The sequence below is a fragment of the Leuciscus leuciscus genome, assembly GCF_965113295.1.
Source record: "Leuciscus leuciscus genome assembly, chromosome: 14".
Lineage (NCBI taxonomy): Eukaryota > Metazoa > Chordata > Actinopteri > Cypriniformes > Leuciscidae > Leuciscus > Leuciscus leuciscus.
This window is the reverse complement of record NC_138738.1, coordinates 3,278,689-3,294,365: the sequence shown is the minus strand read 5'-3', so window position 1 is coordinate 3,294,365 and position 15,677 is coordinate 3,278,689. Positions and strand designations below refer to the sequence as shown.

The window sequence follows — 15,677 nt, the reverse complement described above, 5'->3', positions numbered from 1 at the left end:
TGGCGCTTGGAACAGAAGATCATGAGTTCGATTCCCAGGTAAAGCAAGGTGTGTGTGTGTGTGTGTGTGTGTGTGTGTGTGTGTGTGTGTGTGTGTGTGTGTGTGTGTGTGTGTGTGTGTGTGTGTGTGTGAGAAGCCACTGTTTTGTTTGAGAGCACTGAGCGCGATTTATTGTAAACAAACTTTTGTGGACGGACGTCAACATTAGACGTGCGGAAGACGTCGAAAAAAGACGTCGCCTGGCGTTACAAAACAACCCCTTCAATGGACCAAATTTGGACGTCCAAAAATTACATGAAAATGACGTGACTACGACGTCACATTGCGTAGTGGGTTACTCAAGCGCCCGAGGGCATAATCAGGTTCATTTGAAAAAACAGGCTTATTTCCATAGCAATGGAATATGAAATCTATGCAGAACACTGGAATATAGTCAACATTTCAAAACCTTTGGCGATTTTAGGGGATTATTAATCTTCAGAGTTTTAGTTTTACAAGTCCTCAAAGTTTGTCGACTTAACAGCATATCTGGAAAACATTTCAGAAACGCGAGATCAAGAAACTAACTGGAAATTAAAATAATAACAGGCCTTATTCATTCCATTTATAAACATTTCGTTACTGCCTATGCCTAACTGTGCGTTCACACCGGACGCGAATAGCGCGTCAAATTCAAAAAGGGATCATATGTCAAATTCGCGCCTACCGCGTCTAGTGATACGCTTGACCACTTTGTATCAATTCGCGCGTCGAGAGCGAAATTGACGCGCGTAAAAACAAAAGTTTGAAGCGAAATTTCGTCCGGTGTGAACGCACCATTAAAGGCTATGCGTGTGATGTGATAATGAGAACATATTTGCCTCTGCCCTTTTCTCTTCAGAGAACCTGTTGCTATCCACCGAACCAATGTTGTGGTTCTAACGGCACTGAACTTGAATGTCACGGCCGAACACCACTAGGCTATTTTAGTAATCACACAATAACTTAACAATTTAATTAAAATGTTATATCAATATAGGCCTACATATTATTCTTTTATTTTTTTTTTATGGGAATTTCCTGGTAAAATTAAGGTAAAAAAAAATATGATTTTATATTTTATTTTGCCTTTCCACGGACCACCTGCAGTACCCTCACAGACCACTAGTGGTCCGCGGACCACAGTTTGGGAATAGCTGTCCTAGACAACGACAACGACTAACGTTAGAATTATGTTCTCTTGAATTTTGATATGGCCGACACACGACCAAAGAGACGACATTCCGATGAACAAATAGCAAAGAAGAGGGAAAAGGAGAAGGAACGCAAAGTCCCGGATTTACATCGGAAAAGCGTTCAAAAGGTGGCGAGAACTCCTCCGGCAGAAGGGCTTCCAATCCGACATTCAGGTGACTCTGTTTCTGCTGGACAGGAGAGTAAATCCAGTTTGTTTTTTCTAAATGGTTCATGACTGTTTCAGGAAGCACGGGAGGGAGGGGGAGGGGACGGGATGAGGAGGAGGGAGGGTCGAGCTAGCCTCCGTTTTGTTTGACAATACTTCGAACGTCAACAAGAAGTGGCGTCACCCAACATCACTTAGAGCACCTTTAATAAATGCTTCAGAAGTATTTTTCATTGTTAGTTCATGTTAACTCATGCAGTTAACCAATGGAAGCTTATTGGAAAGTGTTGCCGGACATTCTTGCAAATTCAGATCTACAAGATTAATTTACATAATGATAAATGACGGATGAGATCCGGCTGTGGAGAAGACTAACCTGTCACGGAGGGGAAGTAGATGCCCACCAGCATGGTAAAGAAGGAGGTGACATCCGCAAGCACGTACCGGTTGGTGTTGGTCGGGATGGCATCGGGATCCACCACAGCCGTTATTCCCACCTTCTCAATGAACTGACCCTTATCCATGTAATTCCCAAACAGGTTATCTGGATGAAAAAAGGAGAAAGCAAAACAAAGAAAGAGAATATGAGATATTTTTATCATCATTAGTATATTAGGGGCTTATTCAAACCATTAACCCTGAATATCAGCAATAATAATAGAGATGGTTAACATACACTGTAGTTGTAAAATTAAGACATTTATTTTAATATCCTTTAAATATTAACACTAGCGGTGTTCATAGGAACACTAGCGTTCAAAAGCTCTAGGATGGTAAGAGTTTTTAAAGTTTCTGAAAGAAGTCTCTTCTGCTGCATTTATTTGATCAAAAATACATTAAAGAATAATGTAAAATATTATTACAATTTAAAATAACTGTTTTCTATGTGAATTTATTGTAAAATGTAATTTATTCCTGTGATCAAAGCTGAATTCTCAGCATCATTACTCCAGTCTTCAGTGTCACATGATCCTTCAGAAATTATTCTAATATGATGCTCAAGAAACCTTTATGATTATTATCAATGTTGAAAACAGTTGAGCTGTCATGTTTTTGTGGAAACTGTGATTCATTTTGTTTCAGAATTCTTTGATGTATAGAAAGTAAAAAAAAAAAAAAAATTTATATATATATATATATATATATATATATGTATATATAAGTTGATTCTGTGCTAATTTGATCTTATATTTGATGTTTTTTAAAATTAGCAAAAGTAGCAAATGAGAATCGCTAAAATTATGAATGATTCTTAATGATTTTCAAGGTTTTGTTCAAGGTAAATAAAGCAACAGTTTTTCAACAACAGAAGAATATATACAAATATTAATGTAATAATTAACATGATAATAAACAGCCGTGTGACTTTCCCGTTTGTTGACATGACATGGTTAGATTCAGATGGAAAATATCATATATGAAGTTGGGTGTCCACCTTAGACAATCACCATATTTATAACAAAACCATTATATTTAAAAATATGGTATTAATCGTATATAATAAAATATAATTTATGGTCACTTCTGTAAACCTATATTAAATTATTATGGAATCTCCTTCAATACTTTCAGAATCTTTACTTTTTATAATAAATAAATAAATAAATAATAATATAAATAATTTTGTTTCTGTATTTTTAAAATATATTTTTATATCTTTTTTATACATTAATGACAGTATATTGTTTATTTCAGTATATTAATTATACTAAATTCATTATTTTATTTATCAGAATAAACAGAAAGTAGTACAAACTTTGCTAAAGTGATTGTTTTGAACAAGTGTTAACTTAGACTTTCTTAAAAACTTTTATTAGCTAAAGTATTTGTATCAATACTGTGTGCCGTTCTTTGTGCACGGTTATGATGATATGAGAGTGTTGTGATGATGTCATTTTGTGTGTGTATTCACCGCGCAGGGTGCCACTCATGACTCCTGGGATGCCCTGCATTTCCGTGATGTTGTTAGTGGAGAAATAGCTGTCACAGGTCGCGTTCAGGAACTCGGAGTCGCAGAAAAGCCGCCAGAGTTTGGTGGTGACCGTGATGTTTTCTCTCTCGATGACCTTCGCACACACATCGAAGCCTTTCCAAACCAGAGTCCGGTTCCCCAGCACACACACACTGTGGAAATCAATTACAGATTTCAATCACATTTTTCAATCAAAAAAAAAAAAAAACTTTTCACACAGAAATTGCTTGTAAATTTAACAAAAAAAATTCAAAGACAAACATGAAATTCTGAAGTAGAAATACTGAAATAGTCTTTTTTTTAAAACATACTCCAATAATCCTAATTTATAACTTTATTAATAAATTAATTAATAATTTAATTTATTTAAATATTTATTATAAATTAATACATTTATTAATTATACTAATTTAATTATACTAATTTATACTAATTTATAACTTTTATAAAAAATTATTTTTTTACAGTGCACCAGGGTTATTATTGTTAACTAAAACTAAAACTATTAAAAACATTTCTTTTAAAAAACTAAAAAACTTAATTTTTATTTATTTCCAGTTAATAATTTTAAACTAAAACTGAAATAAAAATAAATAAAACCTAAATAACATATATATTTTTAAAAACGAATAAAATGACAATCACATTTAATAAAAAAAAAATCTAAAATGAACATGAAAACTAAAAAACGCTAATTCAAAATATGAATAAAACTATAATCCAAGTAGAATGACACTGCAGTTTCTGGCATAAGTTTGGCCCTGATATGACTGTAATATCACATACGGGAAGATGGGAGGCTCGAAGGCGGTCTTGATCACTCCAGCGTAGACGGCGAGGATCGAACAGATGACACAGGCGAGGAAGACGAGGGCCAGCTTGTTCACGTACTTCACTCCCACAAACACCACCAGGGCCATGAAGCTCAGCACTAGTGTCCCGTAAACACGCATGTTGTTCAGCATGGCGGCCTCGGCCTCGGCTCCCTCCAGACCCTCCATCTTGAAGATCGCCCCTTGTGGGACAATGTACACCTGAGAGAGGAGGAGGAAAGAAAGTGCAAAGAGAAATGCATAAATGCTAATCAGATACTCGGGACTGCCAGTCAATGTTCTGAGATAAAAACAACTTTCCTCACTTTATGGACTTAATCTTACGTTTATGGATGACCTGCTGTCCTCATCGTTTCATTAAACTGCCTCTCTCAGAATAAATTACCCATAAAAAGGGTCTTTCTTCATCATTTTCTAAATGATACTCGGGTGTTTTACTAGGGATTTTAGCCTAAAGCACCAAATGAAATGTCATGTATTTTTCAGCTAATAACATCTGAACCATGCCATGCGCCGTATGCCATTATAAATAATTTCATGTATCGTTTTTCCAAACAAAACTGGTTCAGAGCATCTTCATTCCAGTCAACATAACAGCAACCACATGGAAAATGTTTGACATCTATCTTTCTAACTTAATCGACGATTAAGGCTTATTTTATAAAGGCTAATGTTTACAATAGAAACTGAACAGTCAAATATTTGGTATAAAGGTTAAAGGTCAGAAAATGAGTGTACAAATGATAAACACATCCCCCATCAAAAAAGGTTAAACAAGATAAATCTAAAAAGAGTCAAAGAATAGCAAACAGACAAAGAGGGACAACAGAAAGAGAGATGAGAGAGATTCACGATGACACAGGCGGTAAAACAGACTAGCGTGAGTTCAGCTCTACAAGCGCTAATTGAACTAGTCAAGCATGGAATTAATACTGCAAATGGCCCGCCATTAGTCCTTATTAGAGGCCTGACCTAAATTATATTTAAAGCCGTAAACTTTTGGGTGCATATGCTCTGTTTCACGCCTCTAAGCACAATATATTGCATTGTTCATTAAACTATTTCATATGTTTACCCTTATATAAGAAGGAGAAAAATTTGTAATTATTGAGGATTTTATGAAATCTCTCAAAATCAGGCCCGGGTCATTATTCTCCCCACAAAAAGAAAGATTTATATTTAATTGCATTTTGCTTACAGAGACTATTTGAGGGGGAAAATATGTCAATGTCAAATGTCATGACATAATTTTTTTTGTTGCCATTAAATAAATGCTGGAACGCTGAAATAAATAAAGTTTAACAGCCTTTGTTTGTTAAAACAATATGTTAATTATATTATATTAAGAGTTTTAGAAACACACATATACACACCATATCAACAACAAAATAGTTAAACAAGAATATATATATATATATATATATTAGCATAAATATATAAGTAATATATAATTATATATAATTATAAAATATATTTCATAAATCACTATTTTTTGGGAGGAAATATGACCCGGACATGATCTTGACAGATTCCCAATAATTATGCAATAATTATAACATTATAATACTTAATAATGATAATGATGCAATTATGTAATAATTATTATGCAAAATTATGTTTTTTATGTTATTTATTATGTACAAAAAAAAACTGTGATACATATTTTTATTTAATCTTTTTTTCTTTTTTTTACAGAGATTGTGTCCCTTGTGGATTCTCTTTACAGACTGTGTTATCTACATGTAGGAAGTGACGGCACTGCAAATAAGCTTTGTTAAATTGATGAAATACACACACACACACACACACACACACACACACACACACACACACACACACACACACACACACACACACACACACACACACACACACACACACACACACACACACACACAGTTGTTCAGCTAGTCTCTATGGTGACCTGTTCATTTCAATAATATCTGCCGGGTTACAGAATACAGCTTTATTCGGCTTTATGTCCTTCTGAACCGAAGTCTGGATAAAACACTCTTGAATCAGCACGCCATGGACCCACGGATCTCAAGCATGGAGAAGATTTTCCACGGACAATGGGAGCTAAGCCGATGTTCCTCTGGAAGAGAGAATTAACCCAGAAGTGAGATAGACTCGAGCCCCCGACGAGTAATGCGAAAGAAGATCCACGAGCAGCCGAGAACACGTGTGTTAAAGCACGAGGCCAGCGAGGCTCCGAGGACACGCTAGCGCTCATCAGCGGAGCAATTAAACGCAGAGTCTGCATAATTACTTAATTACTCGCTCGAAGAGGAGGGAGGGAAAGCAGGATGAGAGATAGAGAGATAAAACGAAAGAGTGATGAACAACAACCAATAAAATAAACGTTAAAAAGATTATGATTTGACTACTAAGATGTCTTCATCTGGTCTTTCGCTGCCAATGATATCCCACAATCCTGTGCGTGTATTTCATTGGTTGATTTAAAGAATAAAAGTCACTTATGATAAAATTGTTTTCTGATACAGTTGTGCCTCATGTCATTCCGAATGCATACGACTTTATTTCTCTCATGGAGTTAAAAAGGAGAAGTTTAGCAGAATGTCCAGGCTGCACAAAAGAATAATAGTGAACGGTCGACGAGCTTCCAAAAAGCACTATAAAAGTAGTCCATACAACAATGCTTTACATTAAGTCTTTCAAATGCTTTTTTACATTCAACGTTCTTTAGTGTGTAAAGTTGCTGTTTGCAACACAGCTACGCAACTTTCACTTCGACGCTTCAAAAAGTTCATAAAGAGATTGTAAAACTAATTCATATGAATTGAGTGGTCTAGTACAAATTTTCTGAAGAGACTTGATCGCTTTATATAATGAACAGATTGAATTTAGGCTTTTATTCACATTTAAACATTCATCAACACACACATCAGTTGTGGTAAACGGAAGCTCAAGCATGTTCGCTTGACGTGCGAGAACCAATGAGGTTCATTCTCGTGTTACGCATCACATTTGAGCTTCAGCAAGAACCAATGAGGTTTGTTCTCGCGCGTCAAGCAGGTTCAGTTGAGCCTCTGTTTATGTTCGCTGGTCAATGTTTATATTACCCCTTTTCCACCAAGGCAGAGCTGGTGCTGGTTCGGAGCCAGAGCCTAGTTTCAAATCGGTTCTTTGTTTTTCCACCGCCAAAGCACCAGCTCCGAACCAGTAAAACTGGTTCTTAAGTAGCACCAAATCATTGAAGGGTCTAGAACGGAGCCAAGAAAGAACCGCTTGCGTCAGAGGATGGGGGCGGGGTTACCGTGGCCAACAAGACTGAAGAGAAACTTGTGACCGCCATTTTTAAATAGCAGCTAGTCGAGCTAATAGCAGCTCGATTATAATATCCGTCTATGTAAGTTACGGCGAGCTGCACGAACGCGTTGGATTCGCCGTGTTTGGATGCCGATTTATTTTCGCAAACCCATGAGCATCCATAGTAACGCAACGTCTATTATTGTTGATGCCTTGTTCGAGATGCATCGGAGCAGCGTGGACCGATCAGAGCTGCGGAAGTGTTTGGAGATCATACGACTCCTTGTGCTTTTTGATCGCTTTCGCAGTGCTTTGATTTCATGTGCTGATCGTTCTGCGAGAAGCCGATGCATCTCAAACAAGTCTGGTGTGTTTGTGTTTGGCGCTGCCGCACTAGCGTTGCTGGGCAACATGATACGTATGCAGTGAATAGCAAACAGAAACGCCGGTGGAAACGCAAACCGGTTCTTAGTAAGCTCGTCAGTCGAACCAACTCCGAACTGGCAATAGCTCTAGCTCTGAACCAGCACCCGGTTTCTTGTTGGTGGAAAAGGGGTATATGTGAATAAAAGCCTAAATTCAATCTGTTCATCATATAAAGCGATCGAGTCTCTTCAGAAAATTTTGACTAAACCGCTGGATTCATTTGGATTAGTTTTACAATCTCTTTATGAACTTTTTGAAGCTTCGAAATGGTAGTTGCGTTGCTGTCAATGGAGGGACAGAAATCGCCAGATTTCATAAAAAAAATCGTAATTTGTGTTCCGAAAATGAACGAAAGTCTTCTGGGTTTGGAGCGACATGAGGGTGAGTAAATGATAACAGAATTTTTCTCATTCATTTTTGGGTGAACTATCCCTTTAAATAATTCCTGCCCAATTCATATGCAGAATAAAGGGGCGGGGCCTGGTTGAGTTAGTTAGTAGTGTGTTAAACTGGCGGTTATGGTAAGGGACGGGAAATTTCCCAAACACACTTAAAGTGCTTTGACCAATCACAACACACCGATCCAGTTGACCAATCAGAGCACAGTGTGCTTTTCAGAAGGAGGGGCTTCAAAGAGACAGGAACTAAACAGAGCGTTACTAACAGACTTGAAGAGAGGAGCTGCAACAGTGGAAAATAATGAACATTAAAGCATGAAAACCTGTTCTAGCCCAAAAACAAGACTTTGTAAATGGACATAATAGGTCCTCTTTAAGACACAGACTCATAAAACACACAGGTTGTCGATCTCACCAGCAGGATCTCGATGCAGCCCAGGATGTACATGGCTCCAGCGTAGGTGGTGCCCAAGTAGAAGCAGATTCCTACCGCTCCACCAAATTCAGGGCCCAGAGAACGAGAGATCATGTAGTAGGAGCCGCCAGCTGTTAAAAACAGATGCATGATCACAAACAAAAAACCCACTTAGGAAACGATATTATAGGATATTAACAAAGCATTCTGGTGTTGACAGCTCTGAAAAATAGCTCAATACAACCAACAATTACAACTTCCTGTTTCTTGGGAAATATTAAGCATGCTTATCGAGAGGCTTTTAGCACTATAGGGATAATAGCAGCCTATCGCTGATGAACATCGGATGGGGAACCAAACCTGGCAATTTCACCTCACCTCTGCTCTCCTCCAATCAAGAGATGAGATCAAGGGGGTCATTAGGACAGGCCACGCTCATCGAGTTATGAATACATAAATATAGCTTTGAGGATTTTGCTGTCTGGTCATTGCTCAGAGTTGTTGTTGCTACGGTGACCGCTTCCTGTTTCCAAGGCGACCCACATGCACATGTTAAGCTCGAGCAGGAGCTCGCTTACCTGGCACTACGCCGTTTGTGGCGATGGCACTCATGGAGATAGCAGTGAGCATCGTCTAGAATAAAACACACAGAAGCACTGTTGATTAGTTGATATTAAAACAGATTGAAAAGAACAATAACGTCAGGATGCTTCATCAGTATAACAACAACACCAAACACCTACAAAGATATGATTCTGATACAACAAAATGATGCAATGCATCATCGTTTCGGAAATTTGGACACGATTCAGTGTGATGTGATCTGATTATTAATACATTTTGAGATTGTGTAAAAAAATGACAAGAAAAGATTGAGTTGAGATAGTGTCCTCACCTGTAAAAACAAACAAACATTCTGATTCATGAGCAAATGATTCCTATGAACTGGTTCTGTTAAGTGAATCATTCAAAAAGACTCACAGAAGTAAATCGTTTGACTCAGTTTGATGAATCCTTCACTGAATGGTTAATCAACATCTCTGAACTGCAGTTTATTATTATGGAATTAAACAAAATGATAGATAGATAAAATGATAGATAGACAGACCGACAGACAGAAAGACAGATATATAGATGATAGATAGATAGATAGATAGATAGATAGATAGATAGATAGATAGATAGATAGATAGATAGATAAACAGACAGACAGATAGATAGACAGACAGACAGACAGACAGACAGACAGACAGACAGACAGAAAGATAGACAGACAGAAAGATATATGATAGATGATAGATAGACAGATAGAGAGAAAGAAAGATAGATATATAGATGGTAGATAGACAGATAGATAGACAGACAGAAAGACAGATATATAGATGATAGATAGACAGACAGACAGACAGACAGACAGACAGATAGATAGATAGACAGACAGACAGATAGATAGACAGACAGAAAGACAGATATATAGATGATAGATAGACAGACAGACAGACAGACAGATAGATAGATAGATAGACAGATAGATAGACAGACAGACAGACAGACAGACAGACAGACAGACAGACAGACAGACAGAAAGACAGATATATAGATGGTAGATAGACAGATAGATAGACAGACAGAAAGACAGATATATAGATGATAGATAGACAGACAGACAGACAGACAGACAGACAGACAGATAGATAGACAGACAGACAGATAGATAGACAGACAGAAAGACAGATATATAGATGATAGATAGACAGACAGACAGACAGATAGATAGATAGATAGATAGACAGATAGATAGACAGACAGACAGACAGACAGACAGACAGAAAGACAGATATATAGATGGTAGATAGACAGATAGATAGACAGACAGACAGACAGATAGATAGATAGATAGATAGATAGATAGATAGACAGATAGATAGACAGACAGACAGACAGACAGACAGACAGACAGAAAGACAGATATATAGATGAGAGATATATGATAGATGATAGATAGACAGATAGACAGAAAGAAAGATAGATATATAGATGGTAGATAGACAGATAGATAGACAGACAGAAAGACAGATATATAGATGATAGATAGACAGACAGACAGACAGACAGACAGACAGATAGATAGACAGATAGATAGACAGACAGACAGATAGATAGACAGACAGAAAGACAGATATATAGAGATGATAGATAGATAGACAGACAGACAGACAGACAGATAGATAGATAGACAGATAGACAGACAGACAGACAGACAGAAAGACAGATATATAGATGATAGATAGACAGATAGATAGAGAGAAAGAAAGATAGATATATAGATGATAGATAGACAGATAGATAGAGAGAAAGAAAGATAGATATATAGATGATAGATAGACAGATAGATAGAGAAAGAAAGATAGATAGAAGATAGATAGATAGACAGACAGACAGATATATAGATGATAGATAGACAGATAGATAGACAGACAGACAGATATATAGATGATAGACAGACAGACAGAAAGATAGATAGATAGAAGATAGATAGATAGTCTGTGAAAAGGAGGAAGGTGTTTAGTACTGATGGATAGTTGTGTCAGATCACCTTGATTAAAGCAATTTAGTAGAACTGAAAGTACCAGAATAAATCTGATCTGGTTTGAAACCTCTTCTGTCTCCTCTACGCTGCGCTGCAATTGTAAAACGTCCCGGAGATTAAAGCCGTCTTTAAATCAGCACCGAACTGTCTCCAAAAATGCAAATGTGTCTATTTTGGAAGAAAAGGGTACGAGCTGATGCTGTCAGACTGAGAGGAAAACAGCAGGACCCTGATGCTTCTTTAGAAAGTGACACAGAACATGCAGACAGAAACAAATGAGTGTTTGAATCGATAGAGAGAGAGAGAGAGAGAGAGAGAGAGAGAGAGAGAGATTACTTTAATTGCTATGTGGAAGAATTGTTTTCAGATGAACCTGCTCATCATTATTTGCCTGAAAACACCATTGAACCATTTTAAAATCCCCAGAACGCACATGGTGTCTCGAGACTGATTGTTTTATAGAAAGTGCGAACATACGGCACTGATCCGAGCTGCTCTTCACATTCATTCATAGCTCTTTACTCTTACCGTATACCAATAATGCTCTCATTTTTGTATTTCTCTAAATTAATTTGAGACAAAGTTGATACTTGAATGAAACATAAATGACAGAGCGAAAAAAATTTCGATAGTATCTGCAGTTTATTAGGCTTTAATCAGTATAATCAGCAGTTTTCTTTTTTCTTCACTGAGACTCATGTGAGATCTGGTCCATTTCCACCCACGCAAACACAAGTCCAATGGTAAGTCAGAAACACTCCTCATATCAGAACTCCATATGCTAATCACATGCTGGTTGCAGCTTCTGATTGGACGATGCAGGGCACCGGCTGTTTGAACCAGTTTTCCCAGCCAATCACGCCATCTGCCTTCAGCGGAGTGAGCCAATAATACTGAAACAGATATCATGACAACCAACCCAAAGATTTAGAGGAAATAACAGTGAATACAAATAGAGTAATGATAGAATAGTGTGATGACAAAGCTGAATTTCCAGCATCATTACTCCAGTCTTCAGTGTCACATGATCCTTCAGAAATCATTCTGATGATGATTAGCATTTATATTAAATATTTTGTAACATTATAAAATATTAACTGTCACTTTTGATTAATTTGATGCATCCTAGTATAAATATAAATAAAAAAAATTTAAGTATTTATTTCTTATCCCCCTCCTCAAACAAAGAGAAAGAAATCTAACTGAGCCCAAACTTTTGAAACATAAGCTCAAATGATTTATTTGTCAGTAAGTATCTTAATTCAAGGTGTGCGTCTCCTCACTGTTACTCGGCAACAGAGTGCCGGCGATATTTGGGCCCCTGGAGAGGATGAATTTACATAATCAAATGACACATCAGAAACTGAATTTAATACAGCCAAGCTCAGGAGACAGAACTGCAGTAAATGGAGGGGAAAAAGTGCATCTTCCATTTGCACAAAGATCTGATCTCAAGCAACACGCAAGCTCATAATGGTATACTTATAATCAACATTTCTCTTGCTTTGCCCGCCATATTGGAGCTTGAGCAATGCATTCTGGGATTGACTTCTCTGAGAATGATATATGTCATGCTGCCAATTCTCGTTGTCTCTGATTTAAGTGTTGATTTAATTACATCTACATCACCGAATACACAACACACACACACACAAGTGAAAACAATTAATATTCATGTATTAATATATTCCTATGAATAATCTGATTATTCAACAGAATCTTTCCCAGCTGTCTCAACCCATAAATAACCGAAGCGCTGTCTGTCATCCGCCTGTCAATGTTTCTGCGCCTGCCGACTATGTGAAAGTGGATCTATGCTGTTGTTTGTGTCCTTTAATGATTCATTACTGCATTTCTAATGTCTTCAGTCTCCATCTCTGTGATGTATGAAAGAAGCAGCGTTCTCTCCTCCTCTCCATCTGTTGCCATGAGAGACCGAACGCAATGAAAAGCAAGCGATGGGCGTCTGGCAATGAGCTGGTAATTTCAGATGACACTGATAGCGACTCGCTACTTCTAAATATGATGCATGTAAACACTCATTCAAAAAGCACAGGCGGATGTTGAGGTGACGCTCACACCACCCTGATGGTGCAGGCGGGCAGATCAATCATACATGCACATTTTCCTTGGAAAAGTCATTGAGATGCACCAGATGAAGACGGGCGAAAGTCATCAAGACACACAGTCTCACCTGCAGAACATCTCAGAGGCCGTTTTAACCTCGTTTTGAAGGATTCTGTAATGCCTTCATTATCTTTGAGTGTCTCTGATGGCTGTGGCTCTCCACATAATTTGGCCTGTTGGCTTTTATATCACATAGGGTGAATCTCACGCAATCATGGCCCAATGCACCCCAAAATCAAAAGAAGTGGAATCATCATTAACGAAAACTAGTAAAAACATTTTGTTAATTGAAAAAAAGATTAAAAAAAAATTTCGATGAAAAATGTAAACTAAATTTTTTTTTTTTACTGAAATAAGTCGAAGAATTAAAATCACTTTAACTGAACTAATAATAAAATTAAAACTATGTATTTAGAAATATAAAGAAACAAAATTACTAAAAAATAAACTAATTAAACTAAAAACTGAAAATATAAAAATAAAAGCAAAGATTTTATAAAACTAAAATGAAAAAGTAACTAATTATTTATAAATTATGTTTTGCATAGCAAAAACAAAGCCTAATTTTAAGGCTATTAAGATGTTTTGAACTGACATTTTCATGAAAATTAAGCCCCTTTTCACCTCAAATTTTAATTACTTTAATGTAAGAAAAGTGTGAAAATAATAGCGGCTGCATCATTTAATTTGTGATTAAATTATTTAAACAGTGATTATATTATTTAATTTGTAATGTATATGTATACATCATGCTAGCATTTACTTTTTTCTTTTTTTTTTTACTTTCATTTTATGATAATCTAATGAGAGCCCTGAGAATAATAGGAAAGCCTCAAAAGTAAAACATCTGAACATCTGCAATGTAAACTGGGAGCAAATGTGCTTAACTGTCATGAAAATAAAGCAATGCAAACTAATTTTAATAGTCAGTTTTATCTGTGCTTTCTTATTCTGTGTCCTTCAAACATGTGATCCAAACATACTTGAGGCAGTCAAATCCTTCAAAACAAGGCTTAAAACATCACCAGAGCAACAAGACAGACACCAGAAAAGAAAGATGGCCTTTCAGTCAGCTTATTAGACATCATCAGGAAACACTGTTCATGTCAGCACACACAGTGTGTACTCCTAAAAACCCAGCAGCTTCTCTCTGTTTAGCATCACCTGTTGCTGGATGACATCTAGGCGAGCTGCTATTAGCTTCAGTGTTTTGTCTGAAAGCACCTGTATGCTTTTCCCAAAGGGCCTCTATTATTGATTTTTGAAAATGACCTTTCATGTGGTGTGTAACATAGCTCTAAGTGGATGAAAACATCCTGCAAAGTTTTAAATCGGAAAGTGCACCGTATATAAAGTTATTGTCTTTCAAAAGAAAGAGTCGACTCTGAGTCGATGAAATGAATCGTTTTTCAAGCGAGTCATAAGCCGTTTCGTCGTGACGTCAAGACGAAACATTAGCACTTATTTCGCGCGCAGAGTAAGAGCAGAGTAGCTCGCGGAAAGGAGGATTTAGAGAGATTGATTCATCTGACGAGCCGTTTGAGAATCATTGAAAATGTGGTGATGTGCAAATGTATATTATGAGGAAATGAAACTGTTTTTTGACCTTTGATGCATGTGAACCTGTTGAAGGAGACTCCAAAACAACATTAGGAAACTTTAAAATAGCATAATGGGGCACTTTAAATGGATGCATCGTGTTGCTGAAATCTCTGTTTGGTGGATTAAACTCCAACAAGTGGAAAAAGAGCTTTTCAAACGGCGGGAGAGGTTTTCCTGAAGGATCCAAACTGGTAGATGCTGCTTTCTTTATAGGGATAAAACAAGTGCTGCTTACCATTTTCTTAATAGCATGTGCAACCTGATGCATTACAACCATAAATGCAGATAAAACAGTAGTACACTTCAGCACCTTGCTTGTTTAATACAGCAAATGGTGTCCAGTTATCATTTCTGAGATTAAAATGCAATTTTTCGATAAAAAAAAATTCTTCCGTCTGATCAAATAATAATTTTAAGGTCATTGACCACAGTTAGTGTGATCTGCTGTCATAGCTGAGCATATATTGGTAATTTTAATGCGGTTCACACTTCGAGAGATGTTTTGGTAGTATGCAATATGCATGTCTATGTGCAAAGAGAGAGAAAGAGAGATGAGAAAGAAAAGAATGAGACTCCTGAGCTCTTGATAAAAATAGCACTTCCACGGGCGCTGGAGAATCTAGGTTGCACGCGCAAACATAAAAATCACATACTAATGAGCAT

At 36.9% G+C, this 15,677-nt stretch overlaps 1 protein-coding gene across 6 annotated transcripts in view; it reads right to left on the bottom strand.

The window, feature by feature from the left end:
- Positions 1 to 15,677, bottom strand: part of slc12a5a (solute carrier family 12 member 5a) — a 179,378-nt gene that overhangs the window by 24,292 nt on the left and 139,409 nt on the right. For all 6 annotated transcript variants that reach the window (XM_082136337.1, XM_082136338.1, XM_082136339.1 and 3 more), the window contains 5 exons: positions 9,274 to 9,328; positions 8,696 to 8,826; positions 4,140 to 4,387; positions 3,294 to 3,505; positions 1,758 to 1,925 (listed from right to left, as the gene is read on the bottom strand). In XM_082136337.1, the coding sequence (XP_081992463.1) occupies positions 1,758 to 1,925; positions 3,294 to 3,505; positions 4,140 to 4,387; positions 8,696 to 8,826; positions 9,274 to 9,328 (814 nt within the window). The remainder of the gene's footprint in view (positions 1 to 1,757; positions 1,926 to 3,293; positions 3,506 to 4,139; positions 4,388 to 8,695; positions 8,827 to 9,273; positions 9,329 to 15,677) is intronic.